The sequence below is a fragment of the Podarcis vaucheri genome (assembly GCF_965113315.1).
Source record: "Podarcis vaucheri genome assembly, chromosome: 6".
NCBI classification, from domain to species: Eukaryota; Metazoa; Chordata; class Lepidosauria; order Squamata; family Lacertidae; genus Podarcis; species Podarcis vaucheri.
In genome coordinates, this window is record NC_138764.1 from 85663632 (window position 1) to 85689986 (window position 26355).

General features: G+C 42.6%; 1 protein-coding gene across 2 annotated transcripts in view; it reads left to right on the plus strand.

Moving 5' to 3' along the window:
- Positions 1-26355, plus strand: part of EYA2 (EYA transcriptional coactivator and phosphatase 2) — a 146325-nt gene that overhangs the window by 76287 nt on the left and 43683 nt on the right. For both annotated transcript variants that reach the window (XM_082226149.1, XM_082226150.1), the window contains exons 6-7: positions 21527-21594; positions 23758-23938. In XM_082226149.1, coding sequence (XP_082082275.1) covers positions 21527-21594; positions 23758-23938 — 249 coding nt within the window. The remainder of the gene's footprint in view (positions 1-21526; positions 21595-23757; positions 23939-26355) is intronic.

Genomic DNA, 26355 nt, shown 5'->3' on the forward strand with positions numbered 1-26355 from the left:
CAAGTTTCCTTTAGCTGTTCAGGAGAGGAGAAAGCTGCCCCTCCCCGTTTTTTTAACTAGCTCTTCATCTCTGGGGTTTATTTACCTTTCCAAAGTGCTGGTGAAAGCTCTGCATGGGATGCTGGGACCTTCCTTCCTTAGTTGCTACTGAGGAATGTGTTCTTAGAACTTTCCCACACTTAGTACACCTGGGAGGGGGGGGGCAGGATTCTTTCTCTCACCCCGCCTTCCGTAAGCCACTTAAACGGAAAGCAAGGACTGTCTTCCCATGCATGGATTTAGTGACACCTTTTAGGGCCCCGTAGCTTTATTTTGATTGGTCTTGTCGGCCACCCAGCAGAGAGTCTTGATGTGACGTGCTGGAACAGCTGTGAAAGCAGTAGCGATCCCCTGTGCCCATCTAATCAATTTGAGGTGCTCCTTAAACTTGACCTCTCAAACCAAGGAAAGGCATGAATTGCCTTGGGTGTTTTGGTGTTCCCTGTAGCATGTAGCTTGGCACGCTTGCTCAAGTTACCTGTGCTTCTCTGTACCGCTGACTCCTTAACGTAATGCAGATGCTTTCTGCACGTGGCTTATGGTGGTGCAGAGTTTGTACAGTGGTACCTCGGGTTAAGAACTTAATTCATTCTGGAGGTCTGTTCTTAACCTGAAACCGTTCTTAACCTGAGGTACCACTTTAGCTAATGGGGTCTGCTGCGCCGCCGCCATGCAATTTCTGTTCTCATCTTGAGGTAAAGATCTTAACCCGAGGTACAACTTCCGGGTTAGCGGAGTCTGTAACCCGAAGTGTTTGTAACCCAAGGTGTTTGTAACTTGAGGTACCGCTGTATATGGCTTAGGGCTAAGAAGTAGCTAGTCCTATCCAGTCGAGGGATGTGGGGCGGCTGGATGCACAACAGCAGAGATCATTTCGTGTGAAACTGAAGAGTTAATTTGATTAGCACTAAACTGAGAAGTTAATTTGATTAGCGCTAAAGTCAGCTAGCTGGGAGGGGTGCAGGTAGTGTTGCTCAGCAACCAGGCATAGTGGCATGATGTTTGCTGAGGTAGCACATGGCCTGATTGGATGTGAAGTTCTGAGGAAGTTTACCTTTGTATCTTTGGTTGAATGTTTACCTCCTATGAACAAGCCTGAAATAAGAAAGACAAAGCTTCTCTTCTCCTTTCTCCTCAAAATTATACACTTCATTGTTCACTTTCCTCAGTAAAGTATTATCTGGATTTCTTTTCTCTCTGGCCTCTGTCTGCATTATTTAAATGAAATTACTAACAAGGACTTTATGCTCTTTTGCTATTTTTCAGCTCTGAGCCCCTTCGTGCTGTTTGTTTTATAGTGTTCTGTTTTGTTGGCTGGCGTATTACGCAACATGACATTGATTTAACAATAGTGTATTAGTGGTGTATTTATATTGGATCACCCACACATGATTCCACTTTATCAGTTGTTCTGTAGTGCTTCTCCGTTGTTCCTGCATTATTGCATTTTTGCTTTATAGCACAACAAAAGTGCTGTGCAGCACAAAAGAAAATAAACCAGAACAATTTGTGATGCAAAAAGTTACAGGATTTTAGTTGGAAGCTACAGGACATGCACTGGTTGAGACTGAAGCAGAATGTACCCCCACAAAACTGATGTAGGCACACAAAGTATTGGAACTGGGGTTATGTATAACTGTCCTGATACAATCATGGGCACAAATAATAATGAATGCACCATAAATAGGACGTCTGGAAGGGGCTCCTGTGCTTTGGATCCAAACAGGGTTGTGAGCAGCAGGAAAATACTAGCTGCAAGCTCTTAAGAATTCTCACAGGACTGTAAGAAATTATGAAACAGTTCTCATGATTCTGCTTGTTCAGGAGATTGCACAGCCAGTTGCACAAGCAGAACATATTTGAATTTAGTTTTAACTTTTCTCTTGTGTGTGGCATAAAAACTGCTTTTCTCCAAATGGGAGGGCACCTCTGGGTCCAGTCCTTTGGTTCAACAATTACGTTTTCGAAAAGGATGTTTGTGGAAGGTGACGTAAATAGCAAAATGGAACATGGAAAGCCACATTCCATTCTCTGTGATAGTTATTTGTGTGTGGTTGTTTGTGAACAGGGTAATAAAAGTTTGGGAAAGCCTTTCTTTTCTTTGTCATCACATTGTTAGAGTGGTCAGTCTTATCCAATCCCCATTTTTAAAAATAGCTTCAGTGGAGAGGGGAGTATAGAGACTACGAAAACGATGATAAAACCAGACCCTGAACTTCTAGCACCAATAGGAAACTTAGGAAGCCCACTGTAGAAGTATGGTGGCCTGTTTTGAAACCGTAACGCTACTAACCCTGATAGCCAGGTTTGAGCATGCTCCCTAACCACATTCAGTGCATGTTTCAGGTAGACCAATCTTGAAAAGCTCAGCTAATACTGGCAGGTTGATAACTTGAGTCTGTGCCTCACCTCAACAAAAGTTTCACTGCTGTAGCATGTTGGCCTGTGGCCATTGGCACAAAGTACCTAGATTTTTGGCATGGTTTGTGAGGTGGGGGGGGCGGTAAGGAAGATCATAGGTGAAGAAACATCTATCACATGCATAAATCCATGTCGGGGGTTTGTGGGGTGTGCATTGCTTAATGTGAACATTCAGCATAAATCTACTTGTACATGTTTAAGAACGTCTCCCAATATTTATTGCACACATTAGCAGTAATGACTGGATGTTTCACTGACACAGGCTTTGGTATTTCGTTACATGCATTCCCTTGAGGTTCTTGCCTCTGAAACTTGCTTATGTGCTCTGGTGGTATAATTCCCAGCACTTCCTTGAGAAATGTAAATTACTCCTGCACATTATAAACATTAGATTCCTGTAGCATCGTGGAAAGTGCAGGAGACGGAGAGGCTGTGCTTGGCTTACTGTCACCGAGATGCTTAAGCTTCATAAAACTAAAACCTCCATAGAAAATTAGTTGTCCCCTTTTTTCCCGGAGATTCCCTCTCACAGCTGGTTTGCATTAGTTTCAGTCTAAAACTGTGGTGGCAGGACTGTGCTCCGTACCACAGCGAACTCAGTCAGGCTGGGAAAGGCCTTCCCCCTCTCAGAATGGCGCAGACCTCACATTTTAAACAATATAAATATCAGTTCCTCTTGAAAAGCAAAGGCCCCTTTCTTCAAGGACTACAGAACACAGGGCTGCCTGTGCAAATGCACTTTGGTTTAAAAGCCAGTGTGAAGAGGCACTGGGGCAAGGGAGACCTGCAGGGCAGAGAACACAAAGGTTGGTCAGCAGCATTATGTTGCTGTGTCTACTGAGGGAGCGGGGCTTACATACTGCTGCGTTGGCCGTTGTAGTAGCAGTGTTGTCGGCACTGCCTTAGTTGTAATTGGATGTCACCCAAGAGTGAAGATTTGGATATGTGGTTGGGATCTGCCTTAGGCTGACAGGAGGGGGGTGGGCAGCCACTGAATGAGAAGGACAAAAGACCACAGCAAACATGAAGCCTAAACTAATAACATGTATCTGAAATCTGTGAACATGGTTAACATCTGCATCATATGCAAACATTTTGGTTGTATGGGTATTCCGTTGTTCAAATAGCCTTCCATTTGAGAAACCAAACTGAGGACATGGTAATAAACAAAGGGTGCTGTTGATTTATTTCAATTCCGTTTGTGGACGTTGATCCACAACCAGATGCCTTACTGCCCGGTCTATTGTCCCCAGGCTGCTTTATGTTCCAACTAGCACCACACATCTTCTTCTGGTCCCTGGGGTCTTTTCTTACTGATCCCTCCTTTTCTCAGTTTACTGACACATTCTTTCCCTCAGCCTTCTGTTGCACCTCTGGGCCGCTTTTGGCTTTCTTTCTTGCTGAATTTACATTATTTACATTGCTATTTATAGGCTGCTTTTTAGCCGACCGGCCTTCAGTTCTGTCTACTGGGACTGTGTAGCTTAGCTCACCTTTCCTGCCCCTGGGACCTCTTCGCAGCCCTCTCTGACTTCACATTGTTAATGCTTTCCTACAGCATATAAAGCTGTGTAAGGTTTTCCCCCAGAAACATTGCGAAGGGGGTCAAATCATGTCTTTGTTGATATAGCAGAGTCCGTTTGCACAACGGAATGATGAATAGTACATGCCACATGCTTTTTGTTGCTTTATTTTCAGTTCATTGTAGAGAATTTACAAATATGCATCTTGCCTCTGCGGGAGCAGAGAAGCAACACGTCCTTCTCCTCGGAATAACGAACACCGAGAGAACAGAGAGAAAAACCGGAAACCAGTGTACGTCACATCCAGCTTCCCTTTCCCGTGGGAAAACCCAACAGTACTCTGACTGTGGAATGTAAACATTGTCCTGTGACAAGCACTTTGCTGCACAGTGAAGAGAGCAGAAACCAACATCCTCCCCCTTTCCGTGAACATCACTGGGCAGCGTGTTCGTACAATATCAGTACAAACCCAACTTCTGTACATAGGTACAGTGTTGATCCCTTGATACAATCTTGGACAATACATCAGCAGGAATTTCATTACCTGGCATATAGGACACCGTTACGAGTCCCTTCTGAATATATTCCCTAGCATGTTGCACCTTCAATTGCAAGTGCTTCGTGCTTTGCTTACAACCTTCCGAATTCAGCAAAGCCAAACATGCTTTGTTGTCCTGGTAAACCTGGATTGGACATTTGACAGGAATTTTCATGTCTTTGCACAATTGTAACAACCATTCACAATCCTTAAGTGAATAAGACAGTGCATTCAGTTCAGCTTCACAAGTACTTAAGCTAATTGTTGTTTGCTTCTTGCATGACCAATCAAATAGACCCTGATTGTACATGTAGCAAACTCCAGACGTACTTTTCCTGTCTGTAGTGTCACTTCCAAAACTTGCATCTGCAAAAATCTCAAGACCACCAGACTTCTGATTGTTAAATCTCAGTCTGTAATGCATAGTGCCTTTCAAATAGCGTGCTATGCGTTTCAGAGCTTTCCAATCCTTAACAGTAGGATTGTTAACTTGTCTGCTTAGCAAATTACAGCTAACAGCAATGTCAGGTCTTGAACATCTGGCAATGAAGTTTAGCTTGCCTAGCACACTTCTGTACAGTGTAGTGTCAGAAAATGCTTCTTCAGTGTCTTCTACCTGATAACCTGTTGTCATCGGTGTGTCTACAGGGTTAGCATCCATCAGGTTTAGTTTGCTTAACACATCAGCAATTTTCCGTGACTGGTGTACTAGAATGTTACCACTTTGATCTTTCTCTATTTCCAGAGATAGGTAATTGTTTACCTCACCAAGATCTTTCATGTCAAAGTGCTCTTTCAGTTGAGCTAGGGCATTATTGTACATTGTGACATCTTTCCAAAAGAATAAAATATCATCAACATAAAACAAACAATACAGCTTCTTTTGCCCCTCCTCTTTGACAAACACACATGGATCAGCTTTCCCTTGCTTAAAACCTAGAGAAAACAATGCTTCAGTGAGTTTTGTGTTCCAACACCGTGCACTTTGTTTGAGACCATAAAGGGACTTCTTCAGAGCACAAACAAATCCCTGTTTTACCTGTACGCCATCAGGTGGATGCATATAAAGTGATTCACCTAGAGATCCGTACAAAAACGCTGTATTTACATCATGGTGACTAATGTGTAGATTCTCCTCTGCAGCTAGCTTGAGCATAAGCCTAATGCTCTCATATCTCACCGTGGGTGAGTAGGTCTCGTGATAGTCTTCACCTGGTACCTGTGCAAAACCTCTGGCTACCAATCTGGCTTTGTGTCTGACTATTTTGCCATTTTGATCAGTCTTCGCTTTGAAGACCCATTTGCTTCCAAGCAGTTTCATTCCTGGAACTACTGGAACTAGCTCCCAAGTTTTGTTCTTTTCTAAGGAATCAAGCTCAGCCTTCATAGCATTTAACCATGGCTCAGCTTCCTTAGAATCCAAATCCTGGATTTCTTGGAAACAGGAAGGTTCAAATATCTTCTTGGAGCTTTTAACAGCTGCTACTGCTGTCTTAGCAAATTCATCAGCAAATCTCTTTGGAGGTCTGCCTTTTGTGGCTCTTTGTGACCTGCGAATCAGCCTTTGGTCTTCAACACTTTCCTCTTCCTTCTTAGGAGAAAAGTGGCCTATTGTGAACAATGGTTCTTCCAATTCCTGATCAGAGCTTTCAGAGGGTCGCATAGAGGCTTTCGCACTCTTGAAATCCTCTGAAGTATCCGATTCAGTTTCAGACTCAGAATCAGAACCTTCATCAGTGGGTGTGGGTTGTTGTGGCTGCTTATCCTCAGTCTCATCACTGTCATCAGGATAACATTGAAAAATTCCCACGTTCTCCCCCCACTTGGCATTGTACTCAACACTTCTTGTGAGCCTAATTGTCTTAGAGTCAGTCATCATTATTCTGTAAGAACCTTTCTGATAACCTAGAAAGATACCATGCAATCCACGTTTGCCTAATTTGGAGCTTTGTGGTGAATGAATCCACATGTCTGAACCAAAAATTCTCATGTGTTTGATGTATGGTTTCTTGCCAAACATCTTCTCATAGGGGGTACAACCAATCGCTGAAGATAACCTGCGATTGTAACTGTAAATAAAACACGAGAGAGCTTCGGCCCAATAACTCTCTGGAAGATTGGCATCATGCAGCAAGGTTTTTAACCCTTGAAGCAATGTTTGATTTGCCCTTTCGCAAAGCCCATTCTGCCATGGCGAGCGAGGACTGGACAAATCGTGTTGAATTCCTTTCTCAGTCAGAAAAGCTTCAAACTGCTGAGAAGTGAATTCTCCCCCGCGATCTGTGAAAAGAATTTTTATCTTCTTACCATGCACATTTTCCAACCAAGCACAGAATTCCTTGAACCTTGGAAAAGCCTCTGATTTCTGCTTGAGATTGTACACATAAATATACCTAGAAAATGCATCAATGAGAACCATGAAGAACCTATTGCCACCTAAAGAGGGCGATAGTGGACCAACTAAATCAGCATGAACAATCTGGTATGGTTCTGTAGCTTGCCTACTAGACACCTTACCTTTCGCTGCCATTTTCACCTTGTTTGCTGCGCATGCCTTGCACTTCATGTGGTACCTGCAGGGTTTAATAGTCATACCTTCAACCAAGGCAGGCATTTTTGATACTGCCTCAAAATGTAAATGACCAAATTTTCGATGAAAATCATGAATACATTCTGCGTGCAAACTTTTGTTAGAACCTGCAATGCAACAAGTATCATTCTGCACAACATCATCATAATACAAAACAAACAAGCGATCAACACATTCAGCATGCAATACATAATCGTCTTTCTTTGTGATGGTGCATTTCTTGTTCTTGAAGGTTACGTCAATGTTCCGTTCATTCAGCTGCATCACACTGAGAAGATTGTGTGTGGCATCTGGAACATAAAGTACATCATGTATCTCTAAGTCCAAACTGTGAAGAACAACAGTTCCGTAGCCTTGACTGGGAATCGTGTGATCATCCGCCTGGTGAATCGCACCTTCCTGCGGTGTAAAAGACACGAACAGTCTCTTGTCGTTGCACATGTGGTGGGTAGCTGCTGAATCAACAACGAAGAAAGATCTAGACGCCTTCTGGACCTTTGCAACCTTTGGAGTGAAGCGTGAGACCATTGCCTTGTGCTGCGTTGTCCTGGACACCGGACCTTTGCCTTTGCTTTGGCCTTTTCCACGCGATGAGCTTCCGCTGCGCTGCTCTGTCTTGGCCCTGGGATATTTGCATTCCCTCTTCATATGGCCTAGACGTCCACACGAGTAGCATTTCACTGCCTTCAAAGCTTTGGCGCCCTCTGGTGGTTCCACTGCACTCTGGGATGACGTCTGTGAAGACTCCCCCTTACCCATGCAGCTAGCACCCCGGCGATCTGCTTCATTCTGGATCACGGCAGTAACATGGGCTACTGTGAGCTGAGCAGTTGGTTGAACAGCAATCTGAGTGGCAACGGACTCCCAACTTGGACCCAAAGAATGTAGTATCATGAAGGAATACACAGCCTCTGGAAAGTTGAGTCCTCTCTGTTGCAACTCATGTCTCAGATTTTGCATCTCCATCAGGTGTTTACGCACATCTCCACCTTCAGCAAGAGCCATATCATGCAGCTTGGCATAGTAGTACATTGAGGAACCAGCCTCTGTCCTCAAGTGAGCCTGTCTTAAAGTGTCCCAAATTTCTCTGGCTGTGGTCTTTCCACGCAACAGACAGAGCTCTTCTGGGGATACTATCAACGTAAGCGTTCCCCGTGCTTTGGAATCCTTAGCATTCCAATCAGCTGTAATTGGAGCTGGGGGGTTGTCTGTAATAACATTAAACAGACCTTCTTTCCGCAGAATTGCCTCTGCATATAACACCCACTCTGTGTAATTATTCTTATTAAGCTTAGGAATCCCAAAAGCATCAATCAGCTTTGTATTAGCCATTTTCTGCTGCTTAAAACAAGCTGCGTCACAGTCCTGCAGCTTCAGCCAAAAGCACTTGTAAAAGTACTTTCGTTTTCCCCAGCCATCCAAGCCTGTGAGCTTGTGCCTTTTGGAGCCTTGCCTGTAACACGGCAAAACGGCTTTAAAAGTTCAAAGTCCAGCCATAAAACCATAAACAAGGAGCTGGCAGGCTGCTCCGGGAGCATGAGCACATACCTTCATCAATCAAACTCGACGCGCAGAGCAGATAACGCGATCCGTTCCTCTGTACCTCTGCCGGCATTCCTCAGTTTGATTTACGTCTTTCTGGGCCCATAACCAAAATGTTGATATAGCAGAGTCCGTTTGCACAACGGAATGATGAATAGTACATGCCACATGCTTTTTGTTGCTTTATTTTCAGTTCATTGTAGAGAATTTACAAATATGCATCTTGCCTCTGCGGGAGCAGAGAAGCAACACGTCCTTCTCCTCGGAATAACGAACACCGAGAGAACAGAGAGAAAAACCGGAAACCAGTGTACGTCACATCCAGCTTCCCTTTCCCGTGGGAAAACCCAACAGTACTCTGACTGTGGAATGTAAACATTGTCCTGTGACAAGCACTTTGCTGCACAGTGAAGAGAGCAGAAACCAACAGTCTTCAGCCTGGTCAAAAACAAAGTAGGAGAAGGTTTTGTTAAACTGCAAAGGGGGCATGTGATAGAGGGGCTAAAAAGCCCTGCTTCACGAACAAGTGCACTACCTCTCTCAGCACACAAACCATTACGTCCCTCAGCAGTCCATTGCTCCTATGAATAGGGGAGAAAGTGTTGTGTACAAGCCCCTGCTCACCTTCGCTCTTTATGTCACACTAAACAGTGGTTTAGCATTGTGTCTGAAAATGGTTTGTGTTATGTACTGAAATTCTCACCCTGGGCCAGCAGGGGGATACTGTGGGTAGTTTTCACTCAGGTCCACATATGCAAATAGGGGATTGAAAGTGACGTTCAGTGATTGGCTAGTTACAGAAAGTTGCTACTGTAGTGTTGTAGTGGAGCTCTATATAAGCAGGCTGGCTGAACCCTTCAGTTCAGTTCTGTTCTGGCCTCTGAATAAACAAGAGCTGTTTTGAAGAATCGCTGTGTCGTCTGATATGTTCACCCACAAACAGTTTGTATCTAAGGTCCAATCTTACTTCATTGAACCAGTCAGTGTTTTGCTCCTGTTGACACTATATTGATAACCTAAGTTGGCATTTGTCCTTTAGCATTAAAAATAGATTAAAATTCTTCACATCTTGGTATTATGAGTAAAGCTTGGAACAGTGCTAGTTCCGAAGCATTCATTAGCTTGTACTGCACAGGTATATGTTTCAGCTCTTTTTAGTTACCTTAAACTTTCACACACTGGTCTCATTTGCAAGGAATCTGGATGCTCTCCCTTCCTAATCCAAAACAATGTTATGTTTTATACGTACTTCATTGCCTTAGAAGTAGAGTTAAGTTCACATGTATGTATAGTTAATGTAAGAGGCTGATGCATGATGTTTATTTACCGTTGTTTAATATGGGGATTTTTGCTCCCCTGCTATTTGTAACACCCTCAAGCTATTAAATGATAACTATAATTACCACATCAATAATACAAGTGAGGACTAGCCCTTAGCAAGAATAAGAGTCTTGTGGCACCTCGCAGAGCAACGACTTCATCAGATGTCGGAAGATACACTTCATCAAATCCAGGAAGTACAATTCTGAATTGGCAAGCTCTGTGGGGAGGCAGAATATCAAAGAGTTAATTCACGGGGAAATAAAATGCAAAACGAATGGAAAGTGATGATTACCTGAAATCAAAATGACTACAGTGACCAGTTAACAAGGCCGTGTCGGCACTAACGAAAACGCCCTTGTGCTGGTAGGCTAACTCAGATGCATAGTGTGATTTTGAAAACAAACCATAATATTAATTCAAGACACAATTGACAGTTTTATTTATATTTTTATTACATTGATTTATATCCCACGTTCTTTCCAAGGAGCTCAAGGTCATATACATGGTTCTTCTCTCCCCCCACCCCATTGGCCTGCCCCAATTTTATCCTCATAACAACTCTATGAGGTAAGTTAGGCTAGAAACTGTGACTGGGCCAAGATCTCCCAGCAAACCTCATGGCTCTGTGGGGATTGGAACCCTGGTCTCCTAGGCTAACACTCCAACCACAATGTCACACTGCCTGATAAACTGTAACTCAGCAAGAATGCCCTGGTAATGTTCTGCTGGTTTCCATTGCCATTTCTGATTGTATTTGTGTTCCTTTGCGCAGAGACAGGCCTGTCGGTCCTTAGCAAATTTCACACAAGCAAACCAGCATTTTAAAGTATTTGCCATTTCTGTTGGGAGAGAGTCGATATGGAGCACACGCCTTCTGTCTTTTGTACTGGACCAAGCTAGCTCACCAACCACAACAACAGAGCCGAAAGCAGTAGCTCCCCTTATAAGAGAAAATGGAATTCTAGATTCTGTCTGTAGTGAGCAGCTGTCTCTTATTCGCACATATGGCCGGAATGGAGTGCACTGGAAACGTGATAGCCAAGAGAAAGATACATGCGTAAAACTTCTCACACGTGAAATTCATCTTTCTCTTTTAAACACCAAGAACCTTGAATCAATACATTATGGTACGGGAACCAATTTCCATTAGCAGAATTGAATTACCCAGAATGGCTTCCAAGCTGGCAGCTGCAGCAAAAGTAAATCCAGAGACATAACATTCCAAATATACAAGGGAAATATACATCTAAAAACTTGTGTTGCAGTTTTCTTGCCACCGCCCGTTCAAACTGCCTTTAATCAGTTTTAAAAACAAGCAAGGATATAACAGGGCACACTTCCACTCTGCAGCCTGCAGTTATGAATTATGGCCACAGTTCAGCAGAACTGGCTTTATGTGTGCATATAAAAAGTCCTTCTGGATCAGATGAAAAAGTCCCTCTGGTTTTTTTCCCCACTGGGTGCTTCTGGCAAACCCACAAGCAGGACTTGGGGGCAAGTCCATTTGTAATTCTCGGGAACTGGTATTCAGGGTCATGGGCCCATTGCTCTTGCCATCACAATATGTTGAGGATGCAAATTCCATAATTTAAACAATGAACTGTGTGAAGAAGACGTACATCCTTTTATCTTCACTGAATCTCTAGCCCTTCAAATTCATTCCATGACTCTGGGTTCTTGTATGTATCTCTGTATCCGCTTTCTGTACCCGGTACATAATTGCATACACTCCTACTTTACTCATTTCCTCCTAAACCAAGTAGACCCAAACACTGCAAATGTTCCTCATAGAGAAGTTACTCCAGCCCCCGTAGCAATTTGATTCTCCTTTTTGAGGTGTGGCCACCAGAACTGAACACAGCAATCCAAGTGCGGCTGCACCATAGATTTTGTTGTTGTTGTTTAGTCGTTTAGTCGTGTCTGACTCTTTGTGACCCCATGGACCAGAGCACGCCAGGCACTCCTGTCTTCCACTGCCTCCCGCAGTTTGGTCAAACTCATGCTGGTAGCTTCGAGAACACTGTCCAACCATCTCGTCCTCTGTCGTTCCCTTCTCCTTGTGGCCTCCATCTTTCCCAACATCAGCGTCTTTTCTAGGGAGTCTTCTCTTCTCATGTGGTGGCTAAAGAATTGGAGCCTCAGCTTCATGATTTGTCCTTCCAGTGAGCACTCAGGGCTGATTTCCTTAAGAATGGAGAGGTTTGATCTTCTTGCAGTCCATGGGACTCTCAAGAGTCTCCTCCAACACCATAATTCAAAAGCAGCACCATAGATTAGCAATTAGTAATTACAGTGTTAGTGGTGCTCAGAAAGAGGAGGAGGAGCGGGCTGGGAGGAGGAGGTGTTGGAAGCACATGAGGTAATAGGGTTTGGTGAGCAGGAAGAGTCTGTGGCAGAGGGCAGTTCAGACTCCGAGGCAGAAGCTGGAGGGGAGGGGAGACAGGAGACAAAGAGGCAGGCTGCTCAAGAAGCCAAGCAGTCTCCCCCTCCTGCAAACAGCTCCCCTCCCCCCTGGTTTCCTAGAAGACGCAGAGAAATGAGCAGAGCGGGGTTGTGTGCTGGCGCAGTTTGTGACTGTTTGGGAAAGACACTGGAGAGGAGGAGCCTTAGGAAGTGGTGGGAAGGCAGGGCCCTTCAGCCTCGCAACTGCCATGTTGGAGCAAGACCTACTGGGAAGAGTTGCCGGAGTCAGCAGGCCTGCACTGTTTCGGTTTCTTGAATAAAGAGTTAACTTCACTGACACTGTGATTGCTGACCTGCACTTGTATCCAGCTCCTGACACCTCTTCCCTCTACATCCCTTTTTCCTTTTGTGACATGCCTTTTAGATTATGCAGGCAGGGACTGTCTTCTTTTTATTGATGTTATGCTATATAAGCCACAGTGAGAGCCTACTCAGCTGAAGGGTGGGGTGAAAATACTTTAAGTGAATGAATGAATGGTGCCTGGCTGTGAAATTAACCACGTGGGATGAAATGAACACATATTCTCCTTCTGTTTATCCCTGCTTCCATCTCCTTCCTCTTTTGCCTCCCCTGTCTAAAAACCTTGGAGTGTAAGTTCCTCAATACAGTATCCAGTTCTCGTTTGCAATGCGCCATGCAGAGTAATAAATATAAATAATAACACAATGAAATGCTTTTGTTATTGTTACTAGTCACTCAGCCACAAATTAAAAAACAAACAATGGGTCAGCCATGGAGAGGTGCTTCCTGGGCAAGATTGTACAAATTTACAGCTGCTTTTATGTGCTGCCAGCTTTTAAGTATTGTTTGTTGGGGTGGGGAGGGCAGGTCTTTTGAGTGCAGAGCTTGAGAGACATTAATGCACAATGTTCTTCTGTGGAAGTTAAAGCCCACTGCGCCATAATTCAGTGCAGCAGCAGCAGCAAACCCTTTGTTCTATCTAGATCTCTCTTTTTTTATAAGGTGCCCTTTACAGCAGTTTTCAAACCCTTCCAGACAGGAATACATGCTGAGCTTATTGGAAGGGATCATTATGCCAAATGGCAGACAGTCGAGCAATATGACAAGGCATGCCCCGCATTTGGGTTCAGTTACCTTCTGCTTTCGCAGGTTGCTTTCAAGTTGAAGTTTCCCCCACTGACAGCCACATAACATTTTATGTTCTTCCTTGCTCAGTAAATGGAGGCATTTCTGCATGATTCTGAACCTTAACAAGCCACCAGAGTATTGTTGGTGATAGGTTATTTTGTTGAGCTCTTAACCTCTCGATCTCGTAGCATCATCTCATAGAATATATTTACACTGCTGGAAACATTTGCCTGCCAGGCATTTTAAGTATATCGAAGAACCTTTTGAATGTTCTTCTGAATAAATGGCGAGATATGACAAGTACAGGAACTTGTCAGTGTTGTTGGGGGGTAGGATAGTAACTGATGTTTCTGTGAAGGTACATCAGTTCTGACATTTTCAGGATGTGATTTAACATAGAATATCTTTAAACCATGCAGCAGGAATGTCAGATTTGATGTACCTTCACAGTAACACAGAAGGAAGGTGTGTGCTTTGCTCAGCAAAATTGGCACATTGTTGTATTTGTAGCATGAAAATATAATGATTTTTTTTATTTTTAAAAAATATAGAAGTGATCTACTATGTTAGAACAATTACCAACGGCAGATGGCAAAAATGGTATTGACTCCTGGCATGAAAGGAAAAGGCTATATAGGTTTGTGGTTGGTTCATGATTCTAAGGCAGAACACATGTGTGGCTTGGAGAAAAGTCCATGAAGTTCAATCCATGGCTTCCCTTCCTGCAAGGATCTCAGGTGGCAGACTGGGAAACCTACTTGCATGAGATCCTCAGCCAGCTGAAGTAGACAATATTGTTCTAGGTCTGACTCAGGCTGCATTCAGATAGGACTTTATTCTGCTTATACAGTAATTCCCACATTTTATATGATCTGTCACATGATTGGAATGCCACTTTTGGAAAACTGTTGGAAGCTTGGCTCTCATTTCCACGTTCATTTGCTTCTGGAACAAATCTGTTTACAGGCGTTTTTATCATTGTGATTTCATAGGATGAAATTTGGAGCTGAAATTCTGTCATACAGTTCTTTCTCATCATTTGTAATTTAGCACAACGTGATGGTATGTTGATTTAAAAAAAAACAACCAGTTCCAGAATGCAACAGGTAATGCAGTGTAAACAGAACAGTAGAATGTGGGATAGAAGTTCTAGCATTGTAATCAGGAAGACTTAAGGCAATCTCTCCCTTGCAGTACATTCATAACCTCTGAACCATCAAGAGATTAATTGGGTGCATAAACAAGCCATCAGACAGAATGTTCCTATCACCTGTTACAACTCAAACACCAATGCTTTTCTTTGTAGTCCATTCACATGCTGAGCTGTGAGTGATGAAAAATCAAGTTATGTACATGGGAACTCAGTTGACTTACTTGTTTCAGTAGTGAATGGTAGGCCCCAACCCTGAGATTACAGAAAATATAGTCAAATTCCTTGCAGTAAACATCAAGACTAGACCACAATTATTAAAGGGAAGATGAATTCTGAGCCAAAAAAATTTGTGTGTGTGTGTGTGTGTGTGTGTGTGTGTGTACCTACTGTTTCTGATTATTCTTGGCTTTATTTTAAAAGGCACAATTTATGTGCATGTATATTTTGTTTTTTCTCAGCTGCATTTGTTTAAATAACTATGTACTGTATTTTATGTTTATGGTCTGTAGGCAAAATAAACTGAAACTATTTAATATAAAAGTTATGTAAATGCATGTGCATGCCAGCCCTAAGATGAATCTAAATAAACAGGTAAGGCCTGACTTCTGTAGGGGAGTAACTGAGCGGAAATCCCAAGGCATGACCTTGAAACAGCATCTAGGCTGAGGTAAAATACTGTAGCCAGATGTAGGCCACAGAGTTCCATCATGTGAGAAAGCTGAGACATGCATGTAACAATATGTAAAATGTAATAACATGTATCTAGTTAGTTTTCTTACCTACCCTTTTACCTTTGGGTCCCTGTGTAGGTAATGGGAATAAATTTGCACACTCTAAAATAAAGTGGGTGCCTGAATGAGAGACCTTCTGGGAACCAATTATATCTCATCTTGCTAGAAGAAAGGTGGGATATAAATGTAGAAAATAATTAATACAAAAATAACTGTTTTAAAGCCATAACAGAGGTTATTGCAGTGGCTTGAGATTTCCCACAGGAAATAGGTACCAAGGCAAATTGGTCGTGGTGACAGAGAGTAATAGAATTGGCCGGTCGCTGCTGTTCAGTGCTTAGTGAAAGTAGTCAGGTCAATTTTCGTTTCACTGGGGATATGAGGTTCAGGGCCTGCGATTAGGCAGAGCAATGTGGTTGCCTCAGGTGGGAGGCAGCGTGGGTCCCTGATCGCTCAAACACTTTGGAAAGTGTAGCTCTGCGAGGGAAATAGGGGTCTCCTAACAACGCCCAGCCTTCCTAGCAAACTACAGTTCCCAGGATGCTTTGGGGGAAAGTCATGACTTTTAATATGGTATAACAGTGCTTTAAATGTAAGTTACAGATGTGGCCAAGGACAGAGCTTTGAGAGCCACACGGCCTGTTCTGTGTCCTCTAAGGAAGTGTTAGAACAGCAAAGGAAGCTGTTGAAGTCATAGTCAACGTCTATTATTTTGCGTGCTGAATGGGGAAAGGGGTGCCATTTTGTCCTTCCACTCAACGGGCGCCATTTGTATCATGCCTTTCCTCCAAGGAATTGAGAGCAGTGTGTGCAGTCCCCCCACACTTAAGCCCCATATTTTAACCCACACATCAAGCCTGTGAGGTAAGCTAGGCTTAGAGAGGGACTGGCTAAAGGTCACCCAGGAAGCTTCATTGCTGAGGGGGGAGTTTGAACTTGGATATCCCCAGTCTTAATTCTAGTACTCCAGTCAGTACCTCAGGGTCTCTCCATGCAAGCCCAGCAGAGCTAAAAACCCACACATTGTGCAAATATCTTTAAAAGCTGTCACCAAGTGTTCTAAAATAGTGGTCGCTGTGAAGAACGATCTGATATTGTTTCAGATTTGGTCATGAAAAGCTACACATTTTTGCAGTCCTTGCTTGTTCCAATATACACTGGTACTGGAAAGAAAAGCATTGACTTTGGAACAACCTTCTGTGGATTGCGAATTTAACACTTTGCCTACGTAGCCACCAGGGTTGCCAGTTTGAAAAAAAGAAGGTTAAATTGCTGGTAGTTGCCCAAACTTTACTGGCACCCGTATATAAGTACTTAGGTTATAGCATACCCTAAATACTGAAACATATTAAAAAATCTTAAACTTGTCTCAGTGTACACTTACTTTCCAAGACCCGACTTTCTACCTGCATTTGGCAAAGCTGCTTTTTCATGAAGTGATTTTACTGCCTCCCCACGGGGCACTGGCAATGACTGCCACTTGTGAAAATGAGCAGTGCTGCCAGTGGTTTTTATTCATCGTGGCTTTTGTTGCCCTGGAAATTCCCTCCCAATGGGATTTAACTGGGTAGAAATGGAAATCTTGCCCTCAGAATTTATGCATCTCAGCTGTGATGTTGGGGTGGAGCAGAGGGATCAAGGTGTTTTATTTGCTAAAGTGGACAGTGAGGAATGGGATTTTATAATTTGTGGTGGTCTTAAAACAAACATCTAGTCCTTTTATCTATCAATATATGCTAAAAAAGGACTGGGAAGGGAAACTGTGGCTGCCCCTAATGTTATTGGACTACAATTCCCATCATCTCTCTAAAGAGGCTGGATTTAATAGATAAGATAAAATGGTGACCCCTGGCCTTTAGTTTTTAAAATTATTTTCCTGTTGATTCAAGTAGAACTTTAGTACATTCAACCTGGGGCTTTACAAACCATGAATAACTATCTTCAGTAATTGTGAAATTGCTTGTATTTGTGATGGCAATAATTGTCTTGATTAAAATAGACTGTAGAGATGTGCATTAGCTGGTCCTATTCTGGCCTGCCACATCTTTTTATAATGCTAAATATATATATAAAGCTGTTGCAATTTGCCAGCATGGAAATGCTTGGCAAACATTGCAGGGATATTATATAGATATCACCAATAAGTCTTGTTAATTATGTGCAGTACAGTGAGAACCCTTTCTTAAATATATATATACCGCGCATCACAAGCTTACAAAAGTTAAAGGCCCTCCAGGCATGTGGCCCACCAAGGTTGAGACACGCTGCATCGCCTGGCTCAGGCACAGATGCAATTGTGTTAAAGTGTGGCACACATTTATTAAAGAAACATTAAAGGAATGGCAAATGGAATCAGCTTGTCATGAAAGGACGCGGGCTATTTCACTCATGGGTTTCCTAATGGTTTCATTTTGAGTGTTGCCCTTATGTGCTCAGATGTTCTCATTTCACAATCCATCATTAGGAAAGCCCATGGCACGGGGTCAATTTAGAGTTTTCCTACCAAGTACTTTCCAGTACTGTATATCTGAAGGGCTGTTCCCCTCTAATACCTAGGTTGTTTTATTACCAGCTAAATGTTCTCTGTGTTACCTGTGAATGAGAGCATTGTGACATTTTAGCAGCTGATTTGATTGAACACAGATGTGAACTATGCTCCATGTGGAGAGGATCCAAAAGGAAAAGATCTTGACTTGTGCTTCTGATTTTAAAGGAGCGCATGCGATCGAACGATAGCTGGATGACACAGACCCACAATCACAATAGCTGAACGGCAGGTGGAGGGCAGTCATAGCTCAGTGGAAAAGCCCTTTTCCTGCATGGAAAAGGTCTCCGGTTCAAACCTTGGCACTTCCAGGCAGGGCTGGGAAAGACTGGAGAGCCACTGCCAACCAGTGTAGAATAGGGGTTCCATAGGGCCCACCTGAAATGCCTTGAAAATTACTAGCCCCACCTGTCAGAAAATGGTGTCCCACGGACAGAACCAGTCACAAAATGGTGGCAGTTTGGCATAGTTTTCTACTGATATCTAATTCATCTTCAGAAACTGCTAACTTCTTTGACACAGTGTCTTCCTTGTAGCAAGGAGTTCCACAGCCCATTCATTTTCCAGTTTGGCATCAACTTAAAACACATTTATCTGCTCCGGCGTTTGTGAGATGTTGATTTAGTCTGCCGGGGTGTATGTGTCATTCTGCAGTTTTAGTTATGTTATTTTACCTGTTCTTGTTTATTCTTTTTCATGAGTGCTATTCTTTGTTCTGGTTATCGCAATCTGCCCTGGGGTCTGTGATGGGGCAACACTTAGACTAAAGAAGAGGAAGTTGACAGGTGGGGGTGGCTCAGGGCAGTCTGAGGTTGGTGGGGCAGCACCCCACCTGTCCTGGTGGACAAGCAAAGCAGCAATAACACCTGAGTGGTTTTAAAAAGAACTTTTCATCAGCACCAGTCACTGCTGCTTCCCACCTGCCTTTCTGGTACTTATTGGCATGTGTACTTTGCGATGGACTCTTATTGGGCCCTAAGTGATCAAGCTAGGGAAGGAAATTTACCTGTCCCCCCTAACAGCCAACTGCAAGTAAAGTTCTTCACCTTTGTTGTGGCAAATAAGTGGAATGCTCTGCTGATAGAGATTCAGCAAACACCTTACATTCTAACCTTTTAGAGCCTGCTGGGCAATTTTCTGTGCTGCCAAACACAGGCAATTAAGAAAACATCTTTCCTTAATAGTTAGTTGAAAGCCTCTGATTTTGTTTTATTTTTCATGGTTTTTATTATTATAAAGATGTTGCTGTAAATGGCTTTGTTTTTTCTTATAAAGTGGCAAACACAGATAAATATATAAAACGAGTGCATTATGTATCACCTAAGTGCATCAGTAAGCCATTGAATGGGATACGGGTGGCGCTGTGGTCTAAACCACAGAGCCTAGGGCTTGCCGATCAGAAGGTCGGCGGTTTGATCCCCGCGACGGGGTGAGCTCCCGTTGCTCAGTCCCTGCTCCTGCCAACCTAGCAGTTCGAAAGCACGTCAAAGTGCAAGTAGATAAATAGGTACCGCTCTGGTGGGAAGGTAAACAGTGTTTTCGTGCGATGCTCTGGTTCACCAGAAGCGGCTTAGTCATGCTGTCCACATGACCTGGAAGCTGTACGCCGGTTCCCTTGGCCAATAAAGCGAGATGAGTGCCGCAACCCCAGAGTCGGCCACGACTGGACCTGACGGTCAGGGGTCCCTTTACTTTTTTAAGCCAATGAATGTCAGCAAAGCTCTCAATTAAAAATTCTCTTATTTCTAGTCAAAGCAGTCCCTGATACTGAGCAGACATGGAGAAATACTTCAGAATATCATAGTCTAGGAAGAGGATGCATACTGATACTAACAGGCCATAATTGAGGCTCTCCCCACACACACACACACACCAAGTCATCAGCCCTTCATAAATATATCTAGTTCTGTGTTAAGTGATCTCTTTGATCCTCCAGTGGTTGCAAGGTGAGTGTTACAGAATTTTACACCTCTTACAGTTTGAAAACTTCCTTCCTCTTCCACTTCAGCAAGGGCTTTTGCTTAGAGTTTCTCTGGTGGGGGCAAACAAACAACTCACTTCTGTTGCTTTGCCTTCAATTCATCCAGCCCTGGTCTCTGAACATGCGTGAATTTGAAGTGCTGAGTCTAGAGAGTTTTGTGGGGTTTTTTTGGCTTGGAAATGCAAAGCTGTTGACACATAGCTGCTTCTTTGATTTATCCCCTTGGCATGAATGCTCCCAAGCTGAGCCCAGGGCAGGGCTGGGTGGAGAATACCCAAATGGAGCAGTGTCCCAGACTGGCACCCTTAAGGCAAGCTCCACATCATTGAGAGATCATTAGCTCTTGACCTTTCCTGTGCTTTTAATTCCCCCCTCCCCTCCCCTTGTGCAAAATGTTTTTTAAAGGCCAAATGTGATGGCAAATTAGTTCTGGAAGCAGATTCTCCTCCTAGAGTGGGGTGGTTTTCTTTCTTTCTTTTTTTGGCATGAGATTTATTTCTCTCTGCATGTGCTTTTGTGACTGACTGCACTTGGCGAGCTGCAGTTTGTTCAGCTGTCCATTCCCCTGCCTAATCTAGGGTCTTAAAATAAAAACAAACAAGCGGATATTCGGAGAAAGGACGCAGCATGGAGACACTGAGAGGCATTTGTTCCTGTGCTTTGGCTAAAACAGCACTCCACTGGTCCCATGTACCGAGTCTTTGCTTTACGGCTAAAGATGCTGGCAGTTCCTACAATGAGAAATTGTGTCAAGGAGTTGGTTCATCAAGTTCTTCTTAAATAGAAAGTTGCTTGGGATTTTTTTTGGGGGGGGTGGTGGTGGTGGTAGAGGACAACAATAGAGGAGGTAAACTAATTTCTGTTCAATCCAGGGCCATTTTGCCAGGGATAAGTCAAATGTGTGGCATGGATGTGACCTTAGTCCATCAGTTCAGCTGTAAAAGAATAACATTGCCTATCTAAAAGCCACTTGAAACCAGCTTTCCAAATATATTGGAATGTGGTGCACTTCTGGATTTCAACCAGTTAGGAGTTCCAGAAGCATGGGGCTACCACAGAAAAGGCCATTTCTCTTGTGCCTGACACTCTGCCTGCAAAATGGAAGTTTAATTGTTGTTTTTAACATACCCCTTCCTGAAATAAGACATTCCTCAGAAAGATGCAGTAATGATATAATAAAGGAATTGTTTTTGTTATTTTAATTGGAGCTTAAGAAATGCAGAGTAACAGGATGTTTTCATAAGGCAAGTACCTAAAAAGGTGAGGTTTCAGAATCTTAACATAGTCTTGCAGGAATGCTGACCTAGGGTGGGCAAATACTTCTGACCTGCTCCAACAAAGCAGCTTCATATGTTGACCACCGTGGGAACTGGATCCTAGACAAGGTGGGACTTTGGCCTGATTCAGCAGTGTCATCTTATGTTTCGAAATCCTTAAGCTCCTAAAATTTTCCCTACCCATTGACAGGTTATACAGAAGATCAAGTAAATGCAGGGCGAGGATCTGCCCTCTGAGGATAATTTGGCCATTTGTATTGGGCTTAATGGAATTCTATTACCTATCTTGTTTCTTCTTCTATTCTCTTAGGCACCTCAGGGATTTACCAGGGGCCCAACGGCCTGACGAGTTCTGCAGGGTTCAGCACAGTGCCCCAGGTACAACTTTAACCATTTTTTAAAAAATGTCCTGAAAAGGAGGTGGTTCATATTTCAGCCGCATGGACATGAGTAACTTCCTTGATACTTGTCTCTGATTATCATACATAACGTCTCATTCTTAAGGGACAAAAAGCGTACGTCTCTATGGACGCTCACAGATCTCAACAGCTTGGCAAGGGACTTGGAAACCAAATGCTTTTGAAATCAACCAAACACTCCTTCCTCCACCTCCCCACCCCCCTTCTTCCTCCAACCAGTCCCGGCCCAATCTCAGCACTTTGGGTGTGACGCTGAAACATGTCACAATGGGGACACCACAGTGTCACATGAACATCTTTTTTTGAAAATTAGCAGTTTCCATCATCTTGCAGAGAGTGCCGGCTTATTTCTTGGCTTTCGGTAACAGATGTGAATCAACATTCTAAAGTATCACTCAGAGACACTTGCGAATATGAAGCCATCGGAGCCTGTTTGCGCTCTTCCTAATTTGGACATACACCTGTTGATGAACTTCATGCTTTGCATAAGTTAGCACCTTTAAATATAAAGCATGTGTATAAATATATGATGTGGATAACATTACATGCAGAAACACTATATGAGAATGCTTGCTCATAAAGATTGGTGTAGACCAAGTATGAAGTCACTATGCTTCTTTTGTTTGTGCAAAGGCTGAAATATAAGCATTCTAAGTTAAAATGAAATCACTGAGGTTATGGGGCATACAAGTATCTTAAAGAATTACATCCTAAATTCAGTTTCCTATAAGCTTCGAAAGAACTTCGTGTTTTGGAGCTGTTGGGACGACAGGCCCCACGCCAGTGATAAAGGCACATACTTTTAGATGGTTCCAGTAGGCATAGCCAATTGGTGCCTCCACATGTTGGACTACAGTTTCCATCATACCTGATCATTGATCATGCTGGCCAGGTCTGATGGGAGTTGCAGTCCAACATCTGAAATGCATGATGCTGGCTGCCCCTGTGTTAGAAGGTTGCAGCAAACCAAGAACGTGAAATCATAGATTGGTTTGACGACCATGGTTAAGTTTAGGTTTGCCTACCTCTGTAACCTCTGCATGCAAGTGAGAAACTGGTTTTTATGCTGTTTTGCAGTGTTGTCTTGTGGTATATACATAGAACTGGTTCACACATAATATTTGACTATGGTTTGGCACTATAAGAACAAGCCATGCTCTCCATATTCCCCCTCCAATCCCATGCCCCACTTCAGTGAATTTGTTCCTGGTTTCATCAAACCATAGTTTTCTGGTATATGTGAAATTTGAAATGACAAGCTATGGCTTGAGCTTACTCCCCAAACCAGGGTTGCAGAAAACAGCAGTCTTGATTTAAGTAAGAAGAACCGTGCTGGAGAAAGCCATCTAGTGCAGCTCTCTGCTCTCACAATAGCAAACCAGATGCTCATGGGAAATCCCAAGCAGAACCTTAGTGTAACATCACCCTCCAGTGAGTAGTATTCAAAGGCATATTGCTTGATGGGATAAGAGCAAACCATGGTTTGATGAAAGCAGGAAGTAATTCAGTGGAAGGGGATCAGGTTGAGGAGTTGCTTAAGCACCAAGCTTTTATAGCTATAGTGCCAGATCATAGATCTGAGCCGTTGTATAATTTAGTCATGTACTGGCTTTGCATTTCACAGATATATAGCAGGTGTTGATTTTTTTAACGTGCATCCCCTAAAAGTGTTTTAACAACCCCCAGGTAGATGTGACTCACTTCTGTATAAATGCAGTGTGCAAGAGGAAAAACAAGTGAGGCAAGATTACATGCTTTTTAAATGTGCAATAGTTTTATTTTATCACATTTTCACATTGACGTTGTGGTGCAGCTATTTAGAAAAAAATGAAGAAGTGCTATTACATGCATGCAGTCCCATGAAGTGACTTGCTTGATTCCTGGCACTAGATTTTGTGAAATAAGCAAGTTACCGTCAGCGCTTCCTGGCAAATGCAGCAAATTCAAAGGTGATGCTACTTCTGCAAAACACAGAAGTGGGGAATATGATAATGGCAAGAATAATGGGGAAATATTTGTAAGCCTGGTTATATTTAGCCTGCAAAGTGCATAGCTCTTAATTAGGTGTGCTGCTTTTCAAACATTTGGAGAATGATTAGCGTTGCTGTCTCTTCTTTCAAAGGAGTATTCTTCATATCCCAGCTTCACCCAAAGCCAATATTCGCAGTATTACAGCTCTTCCTACAACTCTTCTTACATGTCTGCAAATAGCATCAGTCCATCAGCTATCCCAACATCGACCTACTCGCTCCAAGAGTCTTCGCACAACATTAACAACAGTCAGAGCACCGAATCACTTTCTGGTAGGTGTCTTTAATGATTGGAAATCCCTCCCCTGGTTAAAATGAACTAAAAAGTACAACTATGTGCAGGGCTTAAATTTTAGCCTGGGTGCAGGATCCTGTTTTTAGGATATTTCAGGACCAGTGAAATATGAATGGCAATGGCCCAAGGTGAGTGCAGAGTATCTTTATTTTAGTACTAAATATAGAAAGCCAGTTCCTACAAATCTAAGAATACGGGGTGGGGGGTGGGATCCCAAACCAAACGGTGTAACCTCTAGGCAGGAGCAGTTGGCAGGGTGTGGCTGTGTTCCAGAGCTGCCCTCCTGGCAGTAGAGCTGTCGCTACTTTCTTTGATGGTGGCAGGGCAGGGGTGAAGTCAAGGCTGCTTGAGCACACTGGTGGAGCCCAGCATTGCACCCACACAGCCGCAACCTCATTGCTCCATCCTCGGGCTGTACAGGTGAGCAGCAGGGATGCTGCTATTGAGAGAGTGGTCCCACAGCACTGCTACCCCTGTGCTGTCTGCTCCTGCTTCCAGCTAAGCTTCAGTTGTGATGCTTCTTTTCCCGCAACCCCCCAATCCTTGCAGCATAAACTATACATTAGTTTCTGTGGATGATATATTGGGAGATATGTTTAGGTTTCCCATGTGTTAAAGAAAATACAAGACTTTCTTATGATATACTGAATACAATAATAGATTAACAGTGCAGTTGGATTCAGTAGGGCTTGCTCCTAAGTAAATGCAGCTTTAAACTAATAAATAATAATAATAATAATAATAATAATAATACGGTAATTAAAAAAATAATATAAAAATAATGAATTGAAAATAAATAGGCAGTTTAAAATAAAGCCTTTAAAAAGCGCATTGCTGGTAACTTAAAAGGTCTCTGAAATATAACAGATAATAATAATATGTTGTTCTGTGTCCTAAGCAACAATCATGGTGGTTATTGTCAGGCTCGTATCCCAAGGGTGCCACCCCCAAAAAGACCTTCTCCAGTAATCACTTTCCTGGCTTGAAGTGCCAGGGGATCCAGAGAAGGATGTCAGCTGCTGATCTTAACTGAGAGGCAGTTTCATATGGAATAAGTTAGTCCTTCATCTACTCTGAACTCAGACGATTTAGGACAGAAAAGTAAGAACCATAACTTCAGTCGGTGTCCGAAAACATAGTGCAAGTCAATGAAGCTCTTTCGATATTAGTGCAATAGAGCAAACTTTGTTATTTGCCATAAGAGTGTGCATATTGGCATCAAATCATTAGGGCAGTACAATTCCCGCCCCGTCCCCCCCAAAAAAGCCAAATATAATACTGTGTTAATTAGGGGCTCAAAATAATGATATTAAATTTAGAAAAGGCTGGTGAAATGTTGAAAGAAGGCTAATGGAGGGGAAATTATTTCACATCTAGAAAGCATTAGTTCCAGTGCAGCTGTAGTTAGATGCAACAAGTCAAGATCAGACAGAGAAGAAAGCAAGACAAGTGACTGAAACTGAAATTATGTCATTAAATAGCTGTCTGTAGGAAGAGGGCACATAATAATCATCAACAATAGCAGCAAATACCACTGCTCTCATATTATTTTCTAGAAACAAAACATTTTTTTAGCAACCACTTATAAGTTCTTAGTTTAACAAGCATTCATACTGATTGAGGACCTTTTAAATAAAGCTACAGATAACAGGCTAAGTAAACCATGAGCTCTATGTTTATTTTATTTCTTTTAAATAAATGCCCTTCCATACTTCTTGAAGTGATCCGTGATCTATTGGAGTGCTTAGTTTTTAACTATCAATTATGGGCTTAAATGTCATCATCTTCCAATGTTCTGTTGGAATGTAGTCAGTATATCACTTCCCCAGTGAAATTTTCATTGGCAACCTATATCATTTTTATAAAGCACCACGTCATTTGTGGATAATCACTGTATGTACTACCCAAAGTGGGGTGTGCTCACTTAAGGAACAACCCTGCACATCTGTTGTTAGTCAAACAGAAAAAAATATAGTAAATTAAAACAAAACAAAATGCTAACGCAGATTACTGCAAAATTACTTTGGAGTATTTCCCCCTCGTTAGATTTGATCTCAGCCTGAGATTTCAAAATCCTTCCCATGAAAAAAATGAACCAGATTCCTATTTTAAAAGCTACATCTGAATTGCTAGAGGGATTGGAGAGCTCCATATAAAAGGAAAAAATTGAAGTCAGTGGTATTCAAAAAGGTTATTTAAAATGTGGTCTCTTGTCAACATTAACATTGCCCACAATAAACACCACTTAAAGACCCAAGGCAAGTAACAATTCTTTGATTATTTCAAAAATTTCGGAACTCTGTTAAGCTGCTTGGCTGAATTAAAACTTCCGTTCTAAGCATGTTTGTTTGAAAAATAAATAAAAGCTCTATTGATTTTAAGTGGAACATTATTT